At 39.2% G+C, this 21953-nt stretch overlaps 1 protein-coding gene across 1 annotated transcript; it reads left to right on the top strand.

The window, feature by feature from the left end:
- The first annotated feature begins 11662 nt into the window (after positions 1 to 11662).
- On the top strand, positions 11663 to 20287 carry LOC149812116 (formate--tetrahydrofolate ligase-like). The gene is made up of 5 exons (XM_089993683.1): positions 11663 to 11871; positions 11997 to 12146; positions 18351 to 19526; positions 19618 to 19764; positions 19918 to 20287. The coding sequence occupies exons 1-5, from the start codon at positions 11710 to 11712 to the stop codon at positions 20191 to 20193; spliced, it is 1911 nt and encodes a 636-aa protein (XP_089849809.1). The 5' UTR covers positions 11663 to 11709; the 3' UTR covers positions 20194 to 20287.
- Positions 20288 to 21953: the final 1666 nt, after the last annotated feature.

Raw genomic sequence — 21953 nt, forward strand, 5'->3', positions numbered from 1 at the left:
TCTATCCCTCTTTTGGACACAATGTGTCCGAGCACTATCCCATCTTGGACCATAAAGTGACTCTTTTCCCAACTCAATACCAGGTTTGTCTCCATACACCCATTTAGTACTTGAGTAGGTTTCTAGAGGCAATCCTTAAACGAAGAGCCATAAACAGAGAAATCGTTATGACATTGTCCACCATGTTAGAGAAGATAACAATCATACACCTCTGAAAAGTTGTCAGGGCATTGCAGAGCCCAAACGGCATACGCCTAAACGCGAAGGTGCCATACGGACAAGTAAATATAGTCTTCTCTTGGTCATTAGGGTGAACAACTACTTGATTATATCCTGAATAACCATCCAAAAAGCAATAGTATCTCTGTCCAGCGAGTCGCTTTAAGATCTAATCAATGAATGACAATGGAAAGTGATCCTTCCGGGTTGCAACATTTATCTTCCTATAGTCAATACAGACTTGCCACCCTATGGTGGTCCTCATCGGGATGCTCTCCCCCTTCTTGTTCTCTACAGCAGTGAGTCTCGATTTCTTAGGCATGACTTGAATCGGGCTGACCCACTGGCTATCAGAAATAGGGTAAATGATTCCCGCATCCAGCCACTTGACCACTTCGTTCTTCACCACTTCTCTCATGTTGGGATTTAGCCTTCTTTGCATATCCCGCACCAGTTTGGATTCTTCGTCACAATGAATCCGGTGCATGCAGAATGAAGGGTCTATCCCTCTCAAATCCGCTACCCCCAGCCAATCGTTGTATTATGCTCTTGCAAGATGTCGATCAATCTACGCGCCTGCTCCTCAGTGAGCTGCAAAGAGATAATCACAGGCAGGTTCTCACCGTCTCCCAGATACGTATACTTAAGCAAATCTAAGAAGGGTTTCGACTCAAGTTATGGGGGAGACTCTATCGATGACCTAGTTGGGGTTTCCGCAAGTGGTAGGAGAGGCTCGACAATCCTTCTCCAACGATGGGGTACTGATGACACAGATGAAACATTTATGCTATCTTCTACACTATAATACAACTCAACAGACTCTTCTGTTATGTATAACTCTGGTTGTGCTTCCACCAACTCCTGGACAAAATCTACATAGAAGCACTCCATGTCTCCCACTAGACCCATTGCGGCGTTGAAAATGTTTAACCTAACCTTTCGATTGCCGAATGATAGATTCATGGCTCCAGTTTTGCAGTTAATGCACGCGTTGGTAGTCGCTAAAAAGGGCCTGCCAAGAATAATCAGAGTCTGATGTTGGCTGTCAATTCTCTCCATGTCGAGAATGATGAAATCGACCAAAAAGTAAAAATCCTCTACTTTCACTAGCACGTCTTCCAAGATACCTCTCAACACCTTGACTGACCGATCTGCCAACTGAAGCGTAATAAGGGTCAAATTCATTTCTCCTAGCCTAAATGAATCATACAAGTATTCGGACATGATGTTCACGCTTGCTTCAAGATCGAGCAGAGCGCGTTCTATCCAGATATTTCCTATGGTGCATGAAATGATCGGGGCTCCAGGGTCCTTGATCTTTGGCGGGGTCTAGTGCTGTAGCATCGAACTCACATGCTCAGTGAGATGAACCTTGGTGAAAACTTTTCCTTTAGATTTCCTCTTTTGGGTACAAAGTTCCTTGAGAAATTTAGAATAAACCGCCACCTGTTGAATGTCATCAAGCAACGACAGGTTGATCTGTACATGTTTGAAGATCTCAAGCATGTCCTGGACCTTCGTGCCTTGCTTTCCTCTGCCAAGGGGAGACTCTAACGCTTTTGGATAGGGTGGCTTGGGAATATACATCGGGGGGTCCTCCTCTTTGTGAGGAGGCTCACCTCTATCCTGAATCTGAATCGAGGGCGAGGACTGAGCCACAGGGGGTGATCTAATCGGTTCTGACTACTCTATCCTGAAACTGCTCTCGACGTGATGCTCGTGTCCGCTCCTAAGGAACATCACAGCTTTAGCCTACTGCTGTGAATCTGTCATATACAGGCCACTAGAGCTTGGCTCCTTGCCCTTAGGGTTTGCAACAACCTGACTCAGCAAACTACCCTCAGGCTTCCTGCTTAGCATTTCAGCTAATTTCCCCATCTGTGACTCTAATTTTGCTATGGATTGAGTATGGGAACTCAGGATCTGACTGCACTTCTCGAAATAATTCTGATTAGAGGTTTTCACCTCCTAAAATGCTTGGAGAAGTCTTTCCTTGAATGAAGTCTGCAAGGCAGACTCTTGTGAAGGCTGGGGAGGATAATCAGTGGCTTGAGGAAAGCTCGGCCTCTGAAAAGTCTGAGTGAATGGAGGCGACCGAGTGGGCTATGAGGGAAGAATCCGGGTGAAAGTCTGGGGACTCTTCCATAAAAAATTAGGGTGATTACGCCACCCCGGATTGTATGTGGATAAAAACGGGTTGTTCGGGGGCCTGGCATAACCTTGAGCAGCCTGAACTTGCTCTTGCACAAATTCAGGGTACTGAGCTGCCGAAGGGCACTCAGTAACAATGTGTGCCCGACTGGCACACAGCGCACTCACCAAATAAGATTGGGGTTGAGGTGGTCTTGAGAGCAGTTGGTCCAGCTTCTGAGAGAGCATGTCTACCTTGCTTTGCAGCTCGACAGTGGACCCAACTTCAAGAACAACACCCCGCTTTGATCCGCTGGGTGTGACTTTCTCAATAAGCGAGGTGGAGGCATGATGTAAAGAATTCTCAGCAAGAGTATCAAACAAGTTCCATGCCTCATCCTCGCTTTTAAGCATGAATGTCCCTCCACACAAAGCATCGATCATCTGACGGTTTTGGTCAGACAACCCATCGTAAAAGCTCTGCACCAGCTGCCACCTGAGCACCTGATGATGGAGACATTTTCTGAGGAGGTCCTTCATCCTCTCCCAAGTCTCATGGAATTGCTCGTCATCCATTTCTGAGAAACTGGTGATGGCTCGCCTAAATTGGTTGGTTCGACCTATAGGAAAGTACTTTTTGAGGAACTCCTATTGCAACTGATCCCATGACCCTATGATGATGGTGTCTAAGGATTTTAGCCAGTATTTAGCTTTATCCTTTAACGAGAAAGGAAAGAGGGTCAACTTCAGTGTGTCATCCTCAAAGTTTTGGATTTTGATCGTCAAACATATTTCGAGGAACTCGTCTAAATGCCGATAGGGATCTTCGTGACTAAGGTCGTAGAAAGATGGGAGCATCTGAATCACACTGGCCTTAATCTCGTAATGAGGTACCCCAATAGCTGGTCTGCGAATGCACGACGCCTGGGTGTACTCCGTGGGTAGGAAGTACTCCCTCAGAGGGCGTGTAGGAGCTTCGGGTTCTAGGTCCCCCATTTCAGATCGATTCCGAAAAGAACGTATGATTCTCTCTGGATCCTCAACGAAAGGTTGCAGTGGGACACCCAAATTCCTGCTCCCTTGCAAACAGTGGAACTAAATCCAGATGTGTGCAACGAAACCTAAACTAACTAGCGCTCTAACTACGTAAATAAAAAGAACAATAAACAACGAACAAAAACAAGAATTATGACTAAATACACTTAAATTACGCTAAGCATACTTAAAAAAAATTCAAGTACAAAATGAAATCTACTCTAAGTATGCTTAAGTATAGAGATAGGAATTCAAGCTAAGTTATCTAGAACTCACCTGTCTAACCGCTCCAGAAGGATGAAAAATTGTGAATCTTAGAGAAACAAAACGTGAATCCTATGTGTACTTACTATGTTAATCCTATATGCACTTACTAATCCTATTAACTAGAAAATAAAATGCAATTAACTAACTAACTAAGCAAATATCAACTAATTGCAAACTTAGAATTAAAAGAGTATAATCGTCGTTCCCCGACAATGGCGCCAAAAACTTGGTGTGGCGTTTGTAATGGTTATTTTTAACACCTATTTTTATCATTGAAATTGTTTAGAAAATTGCCACCCAAGTAATAATATCGATTTTCCACGTAAGTGGTGAGTCAGATCGATCCACAGAGAGCAAGATATACTCTATTTAAAACTAAAATTTGCACTTTATTGATATTAAACTTGTTCAATTACAGAAAATATTACAATAAAAAGTAAATTGAACAAGAACAAAAAGAAGACACGCAGTGACTTAAGCCCGCGAACACAAGGGCATTTTCATCATTTCACTACTGAAGTACGATACCGCTTGGACGAGAAACTCTTTATCCACAACTTAATATCACCTGCACAACAAAAATGAAGTTAGTAAAACTATTTAAAGAAATCAAAATGATTATTTCTAAATTAATTCTAAAATTAATCGTTAATGTAATTCTATGTAAAATGAGAAATTACCAGAGCTAATTCCCTAACCTATTTATCCTAATACTATAATTAACTCTAAACTAATATTAGAAACCTAATAAAACACTAAAAATCACAATTAGAAAAACTATGTAAAATGGCAAATGACTATTTTGCCCCCATGCTATGCGAAACCCTAATTTCTGATAGGCGGTCAAAAAATGATTTGTAGATGGCTCAAACAAAGTCCGATTGGAGTTATTTTTATTGCGTTGAATTTTTGACAGAATCAGAAATTCAGCAAAGCTTTCGGATCCCAAAAATCACTCCGAGAACTCTAGATATAGGTGTCACAAAATCAGATAGAAACACGCGATAAGCCTATCGAGAAAATCAAATGATACGAAGGGAAAAGCTACAAAAACTTAAACCCTAAAATGCTAATTATCAAACTAACACGTGTATACACTTATTCTAAGCCTAATTATACTGATAACCTACAGAAAATACTAATTTAACAACGAAGCCTAGGCTCACAAATCGACAAACCCGGCTAGATACGCGGTTCTAACCAATTTTGACGTAGGAGTCAAGAAACATTACGACGAAACCCTAAAATGTAAACAATTCCTAATCTAATTTATCTAATCTAGTTGACACCATATCTACTAGCCAATTAACACCTAAAACTTGCTAGAGACAGTGAGATACCCAAAATTGAATGAATCCTATCTATTGCATGAAAATTGTAATAAAACAATTCTAATCACAAGAGCTAAATAACAGAGAAACAAAATTCAATAACCAAAGCTACTGTACTCTAGTTTAACTCGCAATCCAATGGAAAAACTAATGAGCCTTTATTACTAAACAACCATTCAACAGGAAATCCCTAACTAGGTAACACACCTAAAATCGCCTAGTGTAACGCTACCTCGAAATAAGACCAAACTTAGAATTAGACTAATTCACTAACCATATGCAGCAAAACATTCAGTAAAAACACTCTCTATGCTAAGTTAACTTGCTGCACATTAACTAAATGAACACAAACATGCTACAACCAAAACTAATAATCTAAGTATTACTTAGTAAACAATGCCTAAAAGGCGATATACTAAGCACGGCTAAGACAAGAGTTAGCTAGCATGCCACAAACACTTCCCACGACAACTACCATCTAATCTCAACTAGCAACACGATGCAACACACATGAACTTAACAAATCAACCTCTACATATCTGCTAAAAACAGAATCATGATAGCAACTACACAAATCAAATTTATCATATACTAAGAGAATCACTAGACATGCAACTACTACTAAACGATGCTAAAACATGATCTGAACTAATGCACAACTAAAATTGTATTGCTATGAATTAATTAACTCACTAATCAGCCACTAAAACGCTATAGGATTTCTGCTACAACAAAAAGTTAAGCACCGATTGGCAACTGGGAATTATCTCAAATCGCCTAAGTTGAAATCACACCTAAACCATACGAAAACAAGATTAAACTAACATATTATTAAAACTACACTATTATAGCCTAATTAAACTCATTAATTAACTACTAAACACTTAACTAATTGCTGCTAACATATCTAACCTAACAAACTAACACAAGTATTGACTAATACTGGAAATAACCTCTTAATGCTAACACAAAAATTATTCTAATTAGCACAAAACTCAGGAACCAGCCTAACCTAGTACTGAATTAATCAACTAATCAAGAATTTAGCTAGATCTAATACTAACACAAAAAATTAGCAAATTAACACACAAATACATCAACCACCTAAATCGGGTAACATGGGAACACAACTAATTGATTCTAAAACCATTCAAACTAATTATATGAATTAGACATAGTAAAACAAACCTAGTAGCATCTACAATTAACACTTAGGCTACTGTTAACAACAAAACATAACAGATCTAATCAACTTATATATCAAAATGCGGAAATCAGGTAGAAACACTCTACCCGATTTTACGTGTTTGATTAACTCTAAAACAAAACAAATATTCAATAACAGAAAACAAACTTACAACCTTCAAATCAAATCCTACGCATACAGAAACATCAATTACTTATGCTAATTAGCTAATCCAAAGATTTTAAAGGGAAATGCTGCAACCGGCTAGAATCTCTCTAGCCGTATTAGGCGCTAGAAGGGAATTGATGCGAACAAAATCAAAGCTGCAACACAAAACAAAACTGACAACAAATTAGACACCTATACACCATATATGTGTTGGTTCAAGCACCCACTCATTTATCTATGGCTGGAAAAACATGAAAAACACAGTCAAAAGAAAAATAACAATCACACACACTTTCGGTTTTTACACTAAAAAAAAGGAGATGCAAAGACTTACCGTGCACTAACCCGGCAGTTCGACGATGGAGATGGTAGGAGAATAGGTAGTTCAAGTCCTGAAAGATGCGCTTAACTCAAGTGCCATGGTACCAAGCAGCTGGATGATGCAAAATCTGGCAGCCTAGGGTGATGCCGAGTGCGAAGAAGAGCAAACTGCACCTAGCTCGGATACGGGAGAGGCCGACAAGGAGGAACCAACAGTCCATACGGCATGGGCTTCACACCGTCAGGAAAGACATCTCCATCGTGCTGCTACATCTGCAAAAACACAGTGGCTTGGTGTTAGGATTGAAGAAAGAAAGCAAGAAGCTGAAAATGAGGCAAAAGGAGGAGGAATAATGGGCGACGAAGGGGAAGAAGGTGATGGAAAACTACCAAAACCCAAGAAACGGAAGAAGGGGCTATGGAGGACTGGAAGAGAGGTTAGGGAAAACGGTGGAGAGGGGGGCGAGGGGTGACTTCTGGTTGGCGAAAATTCCAAAGCAAGAACAGCTTAGGGTTTTCAAAACTTGTTTATATAGACAAAACCCTATTTTTCGCATTTTTCAAAAGAAAGATTAAAATAAAAGTATTTGTTGGGTGCCTCTTATGAAAGGGTTTTCTGCAATTATTTTTGAAAACGTGGCTGGGTCTAGTGTGGGTTGGATTGTAGAGTTTTTGCCTAGATTTGAGGCCCAAATGGCCGTTTGGATCCACTTTTGACCCGTTTCGCCCCGAGGTTCGACCCGCTACATTGTAAATGCGATATCTTTCTCATTTTAAGTCCAATTCGAACGAAATTTGAACCATAGCTCAATGATATCTAAATGCATTTTAGTGAGGGTTTTAAACCTATAAATAATGTGTTTATGTAATAATAATATGTTATATCTATGAGTAATTTACGTATCATCATGCTCCCAATGCTCAATCGGGGCACGACCCTGATGTCTGCGCTTTTGCTTGAGCGGTCGCCACCAGGCTGCAGCTCGACCCTTTAATTTAAGAGAGATTAATCCCACACATCGATTCTTAAGGTCTTCCTTATATTCGAAGATTTCGTGGACTTCGCTAATCCAATCTAGGAATTCTTTAGAAGTTTTAGTTCCCTTGAATTCTGGGATATCAAAACGCAAGCCTGAATCCCAATGGGATCTCCTAGGTTGTAAGTTATCTCTCCTTTCTGGACTTCGGCGATGTGACTCGAAGTCTTCATCATAATCATATGAATGAGTCTCACATGTTCCTGGAGAACTGTGTGGACTCTGCTCAGCTCACCGTTCGTTAACTCTAGTATTTTTGACCATTTGACGAGTTAAATCTTTAACTTGGTGATTAGCCTCGATGAGTTATCTTTGCAAATCTTACACCTCATAACGATGATCACGTTCATCGTTTCCTCTATTAAAGCTATTTTGATCTCGCCCACCCATTTGACCCGCCATGGTGAATAATACCTAAAAAAATTTTTTGGACTCCCCCACAACACCCAGAATTGTGTTGGATTAAAAAAATCTGAAAACCCTTGCTTTGATACCAAAATAATGCACTAACATGATGTGAACTCGGTACACATCGATCCATGACCCAAGATCGAAACGGATCTTGACACGAGCGAAAGCTTATACGATAATGAGTCTGAATAGGACTCTGAGAAATAGAACTTCGGGACCCGTGCACTCTGCTTCGATAAATATGGTCCAAATAAAAGTTGTGCGCGACTCGCACAGATTTCCAACGAATCTAAAAACACTGGATTTGGATCAACGGTATCTGTTCCACAGACTCAAATCTGGGACTGACGAACAAGGTTATGACAGACTTCTGGATTTTGCAAATAGTCTGTTTGATGAAAGTTTTGACCCTACAAACTTTAGAGTTTGTGAAAACTCTCAACTGAGAAATTGAAGGTTATATCCAGACCTTTCCAATGAACTAAAATTTGAAATTTTCTGAGTTTTCTATAAGGCTTTACAAATTTTTGAATTCTGAAAAATGGTATGAGTTATTAATAAAAGAACTAAAATTTCTACTATTTGATAGCAAAAAGATTGATATTTTTGAGGTACCTAAACGAAGATTTAATTAAAACTCAAAACATGAAAATTGTATATCTAGATTCTAGCTTTCCACAGAATCAAATAAAATGAATTTTTATGTAGGGAATCTCCAGATAATGAAAAAATACCGAACACCACTAGGAGTGTTCTGAACCAAACTGGTGACAGTGGATTCTTGTCAGTTTGAGACTTTGACATCACTTTTCAGGGACTCAAACGGCCAATTCACAAAATATTATATACTACAAAGTTGTATAAAAATGTTTTATCTTTCCGGAAAGCTATAGAACGCAAGAATCCGACCAGTATCGAGGTTGATATAGGCGATTCTTTAGAGTAGTTCCAGACAACTCGAGATTCGGGAATCTGGGTTTTGACAGAAAAATCCGAGTTATATATTAACCAATAAAATTGGATATTTGTAAACAATAGAATCACTCCATATCATAAAATACTTCTATTCATTCACTAGAAAAATAACACATGACCTATTGCAACTTTCAAGCAATCTTCAACGCGAAACACAAATCACATATAATCAAAATAACAAAAATGAAAACACATGAACCAATGAATAATATCCAGATGAAGATGGTAATGGGTGTCGTTGGGAAGCAACCGACACCAATGGAGATTCACAAATAGTAGATTGAACAAACAACAATAACGAACCCAAGTGCCAACACGCCATTGGTGATCTTCACAAGAGCACCTTCCATGCCAAAAATGAAGTTTGGTTCTTCTTTCACCAAAAACGTCTTCTCTCTAGAACCAGTCACACCAAAATACGTTTTTTCCTCTCTCTAGAACCAGCCACACAACCAATTTCGAAAATGAAGAAGCCTCCCCCCCACCTTGGTCGACCTCCCCTTCATAAAAGCCTTGGAGCTTGGGGAAGAGCCACCATAAAGGAGGTGTGGTCTTCCCAAGCCTTGCCTCAAAATTAGAATTTGACTAGCTTATTTTTGGCCATGAGTATTAAAAAAATCCAACAACTATTTTTGACTTAGAATAGTCAAAACTGAATTTGAACTAGGCCCAAATTGGTCCACCCCAAAGTGGCGCCAACTAGGGCTCCACTGAGATAGATCGTGATCTAGATCGTGCAGCGAATTAGATCCTGCACCAAAAACACATTAGAAAATGCAAATGCGAAAAATAAAAACTACCTATGTTCCCCATACACCCTCTAGCACCACAAAACAATCCTATAGGGTACCAGAACTATCCGGATTCGTAGAATCTGGCTCCTAAAAAAAAATAAAAAAAAGATTACATGAATTAAATATTGCCGATACAATATCCAAAAATACGATTCTACGAAAACACAATGAAATCGAAACAACAAAAGAAGGAGCACATCGAGTATCGACTAAATGGAAAATCCACTAGGATAAGGAACATCCTGCAAGCGTGTGGATCGCCTTGGGTAGCGATGCCCGGATTGGGTCTGGAGAATTGGATTGGGATCCAACTTCGCTTCTGAACTCTGAATGTCTGGATGCTCTGCATCAGACTCCCTCCCAATCTCTTTCGTTTTTCTGCAACTAGGGAGAGATGCCCTCCTCTTATTCCGCCGTTAACAAGAATATGAAATATTAATTGGGGAGAATCAACTTTGTATGATTACTTGCTCAATCAAAGAAGGTATTGGTCAATCAATGATAAAGGAGGAAAACTTTTTCATGAATAAACAAACAAGCAAAATTTGTCTGATGCCAAAAGTTATCATATCAAAACTTCTCATAAGCAAAACTTTCATTTTTTATGATTTTTTTTGCTTCCAAACATGCCCTTAGGGTACGTTTGAAAGCAAGAAAGATGTAGAAAAAGTTATGCAAAATGGAAAATCCGTAAGGATTTTCTCACCCTTTCAAACAGGAGAGACTTTTTCATTGAAAGAGTTTTTTTTTAAAAAAGTACATTTTTTGATAGAAAACATTCCTCCGTGAGGGGCCAAGAGAAAATTTATTTTTATACTCTCCACCACCCATCTCACCATCACCACTGCCCTCCTCCTCCTCTCTCTCATTTTTTCACATTTTTTCACTGTCTTTTTCATGCTACACAAACAAACGAAAAACTTTTTTTGAAAAACTTCTCATATCAAAAGCTCTAATAAGCAAAACTTTCTTTTTCTATGTAGAGTTTTCGACCTTAGAGCTTGACTGACTTCATAAACACAGCTACTTGCTGGCACAATAGATTAGATACACATCTAGCAAAGGTAGACACACCATGCCTAAATAAACAAGTCAAGTAGAAAGTAGACTGCACTAAAGGGTGTACAAGCTCAAGTCAATTGACTTGGGACTTGATGCCCAACTCAAGACGGGTTTGTGTTTGCAAGAAGCAACCAACCCGTGTAAGAACCAATGTTATCGGTATCGATAAGTATCGGCCGATGCACATCATATAGGCAGAATTTTGCTGCAGGCCTCAATCGGTTATTTTTAAAAAAATATATAAAAAATACCAAAAGTTATTTTTTAATATTATTTTAAAATTATTTTTATAGTTTTAACACTTGCCATGATGCTATGATTGACACATAATAATTTGTGATTATTTTTGGGCCGATACAGAACGATTCAGCTTAGTATCGGTATCGGCTCCTACATCTGAATCGGTAGCCCAACGATTCAGGGCCGATACCGATACTGTAAGAACCATAACCAGTTGGTCCCACCTTGGGCGGAAGCAGATCAGGTCATGCTGAACATGAGCGTTTTTGCTCATGCCGACATCGCCATCCGATTTGTATTTTAAAAAGCTCAAAAGTCAAAAAAACCACGTGGCATTCATCCAAAATGCAAACAGACGGCCACGATGTCGGCATGAGCAAAAACGCTCATGTTCAGCATGACCTGATCTGCTTCCACCTTGGGCTGGCTCGTATCTTGACCGAGTTTGATAAATGCCAGGTTCTCCTCTTCTTCCTCATTAGCATCTCAGAGAGAGAGAGAGAGTGAGAGAGAGAGAGAGAGAGAGATTGAAAATGAGTCCGTCCAAGACAATTAGGAAGCTGGAGGTTGTCTCTCCAGTGCCTGCTGACATCGATATTGCCAACTCTGTGCAGCCTCTCCATATCTCTGAGATTGCCAGTGAGCTCAATCTCAGCCCCAATCACTATGATCTCTATGGGAAGTATAAGGCCAAGGTTGGCTCCCCAATACCCATCTCAAGATTCTTCTATCTCTGTTCAAATTATGGTTATGTGCATGAGTCCGATCGTTTCTGTGCTGAGAAATTGGAATATTGTGACAGTGTTTCTCCTTTTATTAGGTACTTTTATCTGTAATTGATGAACTTGAAGGATCGGGAGATGGGTACTATGTGGTGGTTGGTGGGATCACTCCAACTCCCCTTGGAGAGGGAAAGTCCACCACCACAGTGGGGCTTTGTCAGGCTCTGGGGGCTTTTCTGGATAAGAAGGTATCCTTTTTTCGTATATAATTCTGCATAATGCCAAATAAACGATTTATTTTTTGTATGAAGAAAGTGAAGAGTCTCGGATTCGAGCTTCCCTTTTTCCCTTTTCCTTTTTACTGTATATACTTTCTCTACCCCACACGTTGTAGAAATTTTGAGAGGGAAATTGAGTCTTTCTATCATATGAGAAGCATGGGACGCACAACTGGGAAAAATTTCGTCACCATTTCTTCACCTTTAGGTGGATACATGTCTTGTATTTGTGGACATGAAAAAAATCGTACGCAAATGTGATTTATATCAACGAGGGAGAATTCTGTTTTTCATATTTTACCAAAGATAGAGGTTGATCATTTGGATGTTGCATCTCATGGCAAATTTGGACAAAAAGGACAACGATAAAATAAAAAGAAACTTTAAAACAGCTTTACTATTCTCGTTTTTGGGACTTTTAGGACAATATTTGGATAATCTCTTAATTATGTCTCGATAAATTCAATTGTTAAGAAAGAAACTTTAAAACAGTTTTACTGTTCTTTTCTTGGGACTTTTAGGATAACATTTGGATAATCTCATGATTATGTCTTGATGAGTTCAATTGTTGTGGTATTGCAGTACTATAGGATAACCTTTTTTTTTCTTTTTTCTTGAGAACCTTTGTGAAAAAGTCACTATGTTTTTTGAAACACTGGAAAAAATTATGAGATAGGTAAGTGTAATTTCTTGTCCATGTTCAGTGTGCGAGTTTAAGATCTTAAATGATGTACTTGACCAAGAAAGAGACCAAAACCTGAGCGAGAACTCTCTCAGTTTCTCTAGGATTGTGTGTGTGTGTCATGCATGAACGGTTTGTATTTTAGGTTATCCCATGCTGCTCAATGTTTTGCCTTTTATTGTCTAAATATGTCAAAAGGAGCTTCAGAGAACTTACATAATTTGACGGTCTTAATATTCAGTAAATTTAGTGCCAGATTAGCTGCATAATTGGGCTTAGATATGGAGAAATGAATATTTTAGACTTGTGAATTTACACTTGTTGATGTGTAGAATTAAGGTGACACTCAAAATTCTTGGCTGTCTTGTTTTGAAATCTGTTTCTGAATGCATGCTTGATATATGCTACATTTATAGTTTTTTTGTACAACAAACAACAACAACTACGCCTTCATCCCAAAACAATTGGGGTCAGCGATATGAACCAAAAAAGAAATTCATTTTGGGTCTTCCACATGAATCCTTTTCCTCCAATCATTTCTATCCAACGCCATGTCCTCGGTGAGGTTCAAAGCATTCATATCCTTTCCTATCATCTCCATCCAAGTCTTCCTAGGCCTACCCCTACCTCTTTTAACTAATATATTTTCCCATTTCTCCAACCTTCTAACTGGAGCATCATTAGGCCTTCGCCGAATATGTCCAAACCACCGTAAACGATTCTCTCGCATCTTATTCTCAATGGGTGCAACACCTACCTTCTTACGTATCTCTTCGTTCCGAATCTTATCTTTTATTGTATTTCCACACATCCATCTAAGCATCCGCATCTCAGCTACACTCATTTTTTGAATATGATGTCTCTTGGCAGCCCAACATTCCGTACCATATAGTAAAGCGGGTCTAATAGTCGTCCTATAAAACTTTCCCTTCAACCGCAATGACATTCTACGATCGCACAACACTCCAGTAGCACTTTTCCATTTCATCCACCCAACCTTTATCCTATGATTTACATCTCCATCAATTTCTCCATACTTTTGAATGATGGATCCCAAATATTTGAAATAATCATTCACCGGTATATCTTGCTCACCAAGCTTCACTACACTCCCATCACTACTTCGTTGCTTACTAAACCGACATTCCATATATTCAGTCTTACTCTTACTCAACTTAAAACCTCTAGCTTCCAATGTTTGTCTCCATAATTCTAACTTAGCATTAACCCCAGCTCTAGACTCATCAATCAAAACAATATCATCAGCAAACAACATACACCACGGTACATTTTCTTGAATTGATCTCGTAAGCTCATCCATCACTATCGCAAATAGGAAAGGGCTTAAAGCAGATCCTTGATGTAACCCAACCGTTATCGGAAAATTGGTTGTCACCCCTCCACAAGTGCGGACATTGGTTACTACTCCTTCATACATATCTTTAATTATACTAATGTACTTGAGAGAAACACCTTTCTTCATCATTGTCCACCAGAGAACGTCCCTAGGTACTCTATCGTATGCCTTCTCTAAATCAATAAAAACCATATGCAAATCTTTGTTCCTCTCTCTATATCTTTCAATAAGTTGTCTAAGAAGATGTATAGCTTCCATAGTTGATCTTCCAGGCATAAAACCAAATTGATTCTCCGATATCATGACAACCTTCCTCAACCTAGACTCAATCACCCTCTCCCAAAGTTTCATAGTATGACTCATGAGTTTTATACCACGATAGTTTGTGCAATCTTGTATATCACCCTTATTCTTATATAAAGGCACCAAAGTACTCTTCCTCCACTCATTAGGCATCTTATTTGTTCGCCAAATCAAGTTAAAAAGATTTGTCAACCATTCTAAACCTTTCTCTCCCAAGCATTTCCAAGCCTCGATAGGTATACCATCTGGGCCAACTGCCCTTCTTGACTTCATTTTCTTCAAAGCCTCTGCAATTTCTTTCTTTTGAATCTTGCGCATGAAGTCACGATTTATCTCATGAAAAGGAATGGAGAAGTCTCCAAGATCTTGAGCATGACTATCATTAAATAGCTTATCAAAATAATCTTTCCATCTCTCCTTAATCTCCTCATCTTTGACTAAAACCCTTTGCGTTTCATCTTTGATACATCTAACCATACCCAAATCCTTCGATTTCCTATCTCTCATCTTTGCAAGCCTATAAATATCCTTCTCACCTTCTTTGGTATCCAACTTGTCATAAACCTCCTTATATACCTTAGCCCTCGCGTTTCGAACAACTTTTTTAGCTTCCTTCTTTGCTATCATATACTTCTCCAAATTCTCATTATCACGACTCTTACTTAGATTTCTATAACACTCTCTTTTAACCTTAATAGCTAATTTGACATCCTCGTTCCACCATGATGTATCCTTACCTAGTGGTGCACCGCCTTTAGACTCACCCAATACCTCCTTAGCTACTTTTCTCATACCACCCGCTATCTTATTCCACATTGATTCTGAATCCTCCTCGAGACACCAATCAACTTCCTTAACTACCTGCTCTACAAACATTCCTTGTTTAGCTCCTTTCAGTGCCCACCACTTAATTCTAGGATCTATCCTATGTCTATCCCTTTTGCGGCATTGTCTAATTCTAAGATCTAAAATTAAGACTCTATGTTGTGTAGCTACACTTTCTCCTGGTATAACCTTACAATCGATGCAACAACCCCTATCTCTCTTTCTAAGTAGGAAAAAATCTATCTGACTCGTATTAACCCCACTTTTAAATGTTACTAGGTGAGACTCCCTCTTCCTAAACCAAGTGTTTGCTAAGATCATATCATAGGACAAACAAAAATCTAAAATCCTTTCTCCACTTTCATTTCTTTCTCCTATACCATAGCCTCCATGGATATTCTCAAATCCATCCCTACTAATGCCTACATGTCCATTAAGGTCACCACCGATGAAAAGCTTTTCTCCATAAGATGTCTCTTGTACTACTCCATCTAAATCTTCCCAAAATTGATGCTTAATGGAATCATCTAAACCTACTTGAGGTGCATAAACACTAATAATATTAATAATATCCGTACCTAATACTAATTTAATAAGTAAAATTCTATCACCCTTCCTACGGACCTCAACTACATTATCTATAAACTGACGACTCATAACAATCCCTACTCCATTCCTATTCCTATTTATTCCTGTATACCAAATCTTATATCCCCAAGGTTCTATCACTTTAGCTTTCTCACCTACCCATTTGGTCTCTTGAAGACATAAAATATCAATATTTCTCCTACACATAACATCTACTAACTCTACCAACTTACCAGTTAAAGACCCTATATTCCAAGTGGCTAACCTAATTTTATGGTCTTGGACTAACTTCTTTACCCCCACCCGTCCAACAAAGTGAGGGAACCCTTGCCTATTTGACACCACACCCGGGCGCCGGTGTGACGCGTCGCTTCTGGGCGACGACCTAGCAACCCTTGCACATTTATCACTGCCTCCGGGCCTAGAGAGTACAGCGCGTCGCTCAGTAGGGAACGCCCCAACGAAATTCTCATATTGGTTCATTTTCATAGGATATGACAAAGTTTTTATGCTGGCTGTCACAGGCCTACCGCAACCCTCCTCCTTTATCCGGGCTTGGGACCGGCAGTGTATAACTACACAGGCGGAGTTATTTATAGTTTTTTTTGTAATAACTAAAATATGTCTATTACTCAGTGTGACTTTTAGCAGCCAGTAGATTGTTGGCATTGGTTATTCTTTGACTTAAAACCAAATTCTTGGATATTTATGAACTCTAATGTAGTTACCACATCTGAACATGGTAGAACCTATAAACTCGATGTTCTCCATGTCTTGTTTGATAATATATCAATTTTGTCTGAATAAAATGGGGGCTCCGCTTGTCTGATAGGAGTGGCTAGTGTACGTCACCTTGTGTTGGGACGTTGCAGGTTCAAAACCCAATGGTATAGTTGTATAACTGGTAGGGGTCTGCCTAACGCTAGCTTGCCTTTCAAAAAAAGAAAATCCTACTGAGGAACGAGAGAACCATGATAAGTTTGTCCCTGATGGCTTGGTAGGCCAAACCTCTCTTCTAAGCTTTGTGGGAAAAGACAGAGGGTGTTAGTCTTCAGAGGACTATCCAATCATAAAGACTTTGGTGATTGCAATAAAATAAAAATATTAGCACCACATGCAGAATTTTATGTAGTTATTGTTAGAATAATATAGTTCATGTCATATGAATCAGTTCATTGGCATAGTTGGCTGTTTCATTATGTATTGGTCACGATTAAGGATCTAGATCTGCTGAAAACAAAATCCTTGCAGATTTCAATAATTTTGGTTGTTTCTCTTCCGTCTTGGAAGATAGCTACAACTGCTTTGCAACGTTAACTGCAAGTCTGTTAACATTGTCTGCATTGCTTCTTCAGCATGCTCTTGAGCTATGAGCAACATCATAACTTTCATCATCTTGTGATCCCCTATGACCTAGTGCAGCTAGTAAGAGCAGAAATGCATCTAAAAAGAATCTCAACTATAATTTATCAAAAAATCATTTTATTGTGATTAAACTTTGAGTTGATTTTTTTAAAATATAATCAACTCAGTTTTTGCTATCTTTAATTAGATTATAAAATAGTACAGCAAGATATACGTCTAACTACATGAAGGAATTGATATGGGCACACTTCTGTCCATAAATTATGGGCACATGGCCATGTGGACCTGTATGTGTGTGTGTGTGTGTGCGTGTGTGTGTGCATCAAACATAACTATAGTGTATACATAGGTCAGGTTGTCGTAGAGGACTGAACTTTACTACAAAACAGTAAATGGATCATCTGAAATGTATATGAAGTTTTAGTTCTTGCTTCTAGCTTTTAGGTCGACACAAACAAATGGTATGCCATGTATAATTCTCACACATGTGTATGCACTTGCACACATGCATGCACATATGTGTGTACACACTCAGAGAGAGAGAGAGAGAGAGAGAGAGAGAGAGAGAGAGAGAGAGAGAGAGAGTCTGGTTGTGTACAACCTTTGCTTCACATCCACATACAATTCTTTCAGTATTGTCTCAGGTCAGATGAGGCACATTGAATTTGTCCATGTTGAGTGTCATGGTTGCGTATGAAACAGGTTCAGCCGATCTGGAAGATAAAAACATTATAATGATGCTAGTCATAAGATCAAATTCAGTCTTCTTTTGAAAACAACCTTTTGGCTTTTGTTTATCTTCTTCTGTAAGGAAGACAGAATGATTGTGTGGGATATGCCTTGGTTTTTTCTTAACAGCAACATAAGCAGACATTAGAAATTTATGTTGAAAAGAACCTCTGGTTTGAAGTTTAGGTTATCCTTGCTGGCATGTCTGACTGACTATGATATTATCTTGGTTTAAATTAGACATGTCTGAAGCTTTTAGATACAAAGATATGAGCAAGTCATTTTCTTATTTGTATTTTCTGGTTCTATAAATTTTGATTATTAGGTTGTAACCTGCCTCCGTCAACCAAGCCAAGGGCCAACATTCGGAATCAAAGGAGGTGCTGCAGGCGGAGGTTACAGTCAAGTGATTCCCATGGATGAATTCAATTTGCATTTAACAGGAGATATTCATGCAATTACTGCTTCAAACAACCTTCTTGCTGCTGCGATTGACACTCGAATTTTCCATGAGGCATCCCAGTCAGACAAGGCTCTGTTCAATCGACTGTGCCCACCAAACAAAGAAGGCAAGAGGAGTTTTGCTGATGTGATGTTTAGACGCTTAAATAAGTTGGGAATAATTAAGACCAATCCTGACGAACTTACTCCTGAAGAAGTGAGGAAGTTTGCAAGACTTGACATTGACCCAGATTCTATAACATGGAGAAGAGTTGTGGATGTCAATGACCGGTTTCTGAGGAAGATTACGGTGGGACAAGGTCCTGAAGAGAAAGGAATGGTGAGAGAAACCGGGTTTGACATATCTGTTGCAAGTGAAATCATGGCAGTTCTAGCGCTTACAACTTCTCTTGCGGATATGAGAGAGAGGCTGGGTAGAATGGTTATTGGTAATAGTCGGTCAGGTGAACCGATCACAGCTGATGATCTTGGGATAGGAGGTGCTCTAACTGTGTTGATGAAAGATGCCATCAACCCCACACTCATGCAGACACTGGAAGGAACTGCAGTACTTGTCCATGCAGGGCCATTTGCCAATATTGCTCATGGAAACTCTTCAGTGGTTGCAGATAAGATTGCTTTGAAAATGGCTGGACCAGGTGGGTTTGTAGTCACAGAGGCAGGCTTTGGGGCTGATATTGGTACAGAGAAATTCATGAACATAAAATGTCGATACAGTGGGTTGGCACCTCAGTGTGCTATTATTGTGGCAACTATAAGAGCTCTGAAAATGCACGGTGGGGGTCCTGAGGTGGTTGCTGGAAAGCCTCTGGACCATGCCTACTTAGCTGAAAATGTGGCTCTTGTTGAAGCCGGCTGTGCTAACCTTGCAAGGCATATTTCAAATACAAAGGCTTATGGAGTGAACGTTGTGGTTGCAATAAATAAATTCTCCACTGATACAGAGGCTGAACTGAAAGCAGTACAAAATGCTGCACTTGCTGCAGGTGCCTTTGATGCAGTTGTGTGCACCCACCATGCACATGGAGGAAGAGGCGCGGTTGGTTACTTTCTCTATTGACTAATATAACTAAATTGAGTATTGATAATATTGAGATGCCTAATTGTCATCATTTGTGTAAAATATGCAGGTTGATCTTGGCATTGCAGTGCAAAGGGCATGTGAGAATCACAAGCTGCCTCTGAAATTTCTATACCCTTTGGATGCTAGCATCAAAGAGAAAATAGAGGCAATAGCAAGATCTTATGGAGCTGCAGGTGTTGAATACTCCGAACAGGTAATTTTTGTCTTCCTAAAGCCTTTCTTTATGCAGTTAGACCTGAACCTTCAGTCCATACCATTTTAAAGCACATTTTCATCCCTTTCCACAGTGCACATTTTTATGAATTTGCATTGATTGGTTGATTTGAATTCTTTGTCATTCCTATAGGCTGAGAAACAGATTGAGATGTACAGCAGGCAAGGATTTTTTGAGTTGCCCATCTGTATGGCTAAAACCCAGTATTCATTTTCACACAATGCATCGCTGAAGGGGGCACCTGATGGATTTGTACTGCCCATCAGAGATGTCAGAGCAAGTATAGGTGCTGGCTTTATATACCCTCTGGTTGGAACAATGAGCACCATGCCTGGTCTTCCAACAAGACCTTGCTTCTTTGACATTGATATTGATACTGCAACAGGCCAAATTCGTGGTCTTTCTTGAGGTTTTATTCCTTTTGTTTGTTTTGAGGACTGCCTTCATGATTAAGCAGAATAAAGGATCCTTCCTGGCTCAATCTTCTGATGCAACTGCAATACGTGCACTTATTATCTTCTCCAACAGTTTGCTTTAAGTTACACCTTGTGTGTTGTTCAAAGATGTCATAGTACCGAGTACCAACTAGCAAGGTCCATATTACATGAGATTCTATTGTTTATGGACCGGCTGACCAAATTAAAATCACAGTAATTTCGCCTCCAGTTCAAATAAATGCACCAACTAGAGGTGCAATGCAACTCATATCATTAAACACCAAGTCCATTTAATTTCTTTTGATAATTAAGCTCCTGCAAGTCCATTGTCGTTGAAGAAAATGAACGATAAGGTCATCAAGCTCTTTCCCATCAAGTGTCCTTTTCTCTTTCCATAAAATGTTGATGCCAGAAATTTTATCTTTTCCTATGTGCAAGGAAAGACCACACTGAAAACATGCATGATTAAAAATGTTCAATCTGAGGCTATGCTTGGAAACTGCCCATGGGAGAGTAGAGCTGGGGAATACCCAGCACCAAAATTGTTTGGAATGGATGCAGCTGTAGGAAATAAGGGAATTGGAGTGGTGTTTGACGACTCCAGTTCCATTTTTCAGCTACCACCTATGCCAGCTATCACACCAATGGAGCTTCCGACTGCTCTATTGACCTCAGCAGCCTTTTTAGTTTTATTTCCATGTTCAGCCTTTTTAGTTTTATTTTCATGTTCACACCTGCTTTCCAAACAAGACAGGAATGGAAGTGGTGAATCCCCAGAGTCACCTGGATTTGTCAAATCCATGAACCATGGGTATTCCGTATTCGCATCCTTAACTGCCTTGACAGCCAGTTTCCAAACAGAGTATAAAGGTATTTGAGATACCACTCCATATATACTCACTTTTGTTTAGAACTCGGCATCATGTATTCATGTGCCCATTTAAATTTTATTTTTAGAGTGCTCTATAAGTATCCGTCTCCAATGCCATCAAAACAAGGATGTCTCGGAATCGTGCGACTAGGGTCCAAAATTTACATGTTCATACAGAAAATTTGAATTTTATTTTACCACGTTTGTCCTCTATGATTCTTGATCACAATAACAGAAGAATCACAAGCTACATAAACATAAGAATGTGTAGCCTATGATTCTAAAATCTCAACTGTGAAAGTTGGTCACAAATATAAATCTGAGACCAACTGTCACAGGTTGAGGAATCACAGCTGTGACCAAAACAAACGTGTCTTGCATTTCATTCTCAAAGATGAACATCTGAGAAAAAAAAGAAAGAAACAAAGAAATGATATAGAATATTTCTTGCTTACTAATTTTCTTTCATTTCCTTCTCTTCTACCTTTCTGAAAAATAATAATAATAATAATTTCCTCCCCTCTCCTCCAAGTCTCTCTCTCTCTCTCTCCAACAAATCTGATAGTTTTAGATTGAACAACTGACCAAATTTGAGTAGCAGAGTAAACAACATCCAATTAATAATCGGATTTGGATTCAGCAGAGAGTTTAACATCTGAATCTGAATATAATTGTTATCAGAATGCGATTGCATGTAAAAAGTATACCCCATAGCTACTTAAGCTAGTCAGATTTGGATTCAGTGTTAGCCTTTCCAACCGATTTGCATATGGCTCTAAAACGTGATCATGTCTGGTTTAATAATGCTTACATTCGACCCCAATCCAAAACGTTTGCATCCCTACTTCCTGGGAAAAGGT

The sequence above is a fragment of the Nuphar pumila genome, chromosome 17 (genome assembly GCF_984573655.1).
Source record: "Nuphar pumila chromosome 17, dmNupPumi1.hap1.1, whole genome shotgun sequence".
Taxonomy (NCBI): Eukaryota; Viridiplantae; Streptophyta; class Magnoliopsida; order Nymphaeales; family Nymphaeaceae; genus Nuphar; species Nuphar pumila.

Excerpts from the sequence above, each read along its gene's own strand:
- LOC149812116 (XM_089993683.1), top strand. The coding sequence starts at position 11,710 with ATGAGTCCGTCCAAGACAATTAGGAAGCTGGAGGTTGTCTCTCCAGTG. Across the intron at positions 19,527-19,617 it reads CACATGGAGGAAGAGGCGCG|GTTGATCTTGGCATTGCAGT; the intron begins GTTGGTTACTTT and ends TAAAATATGCAG. Across the intron at positions 19,765-19,917 it reads GTGTTGAATACTCCGAACAG|GCTGAGAAACAGATTGAGAT; the intron begins GTAATTTTTGTC and ends TCATTCCTATAG.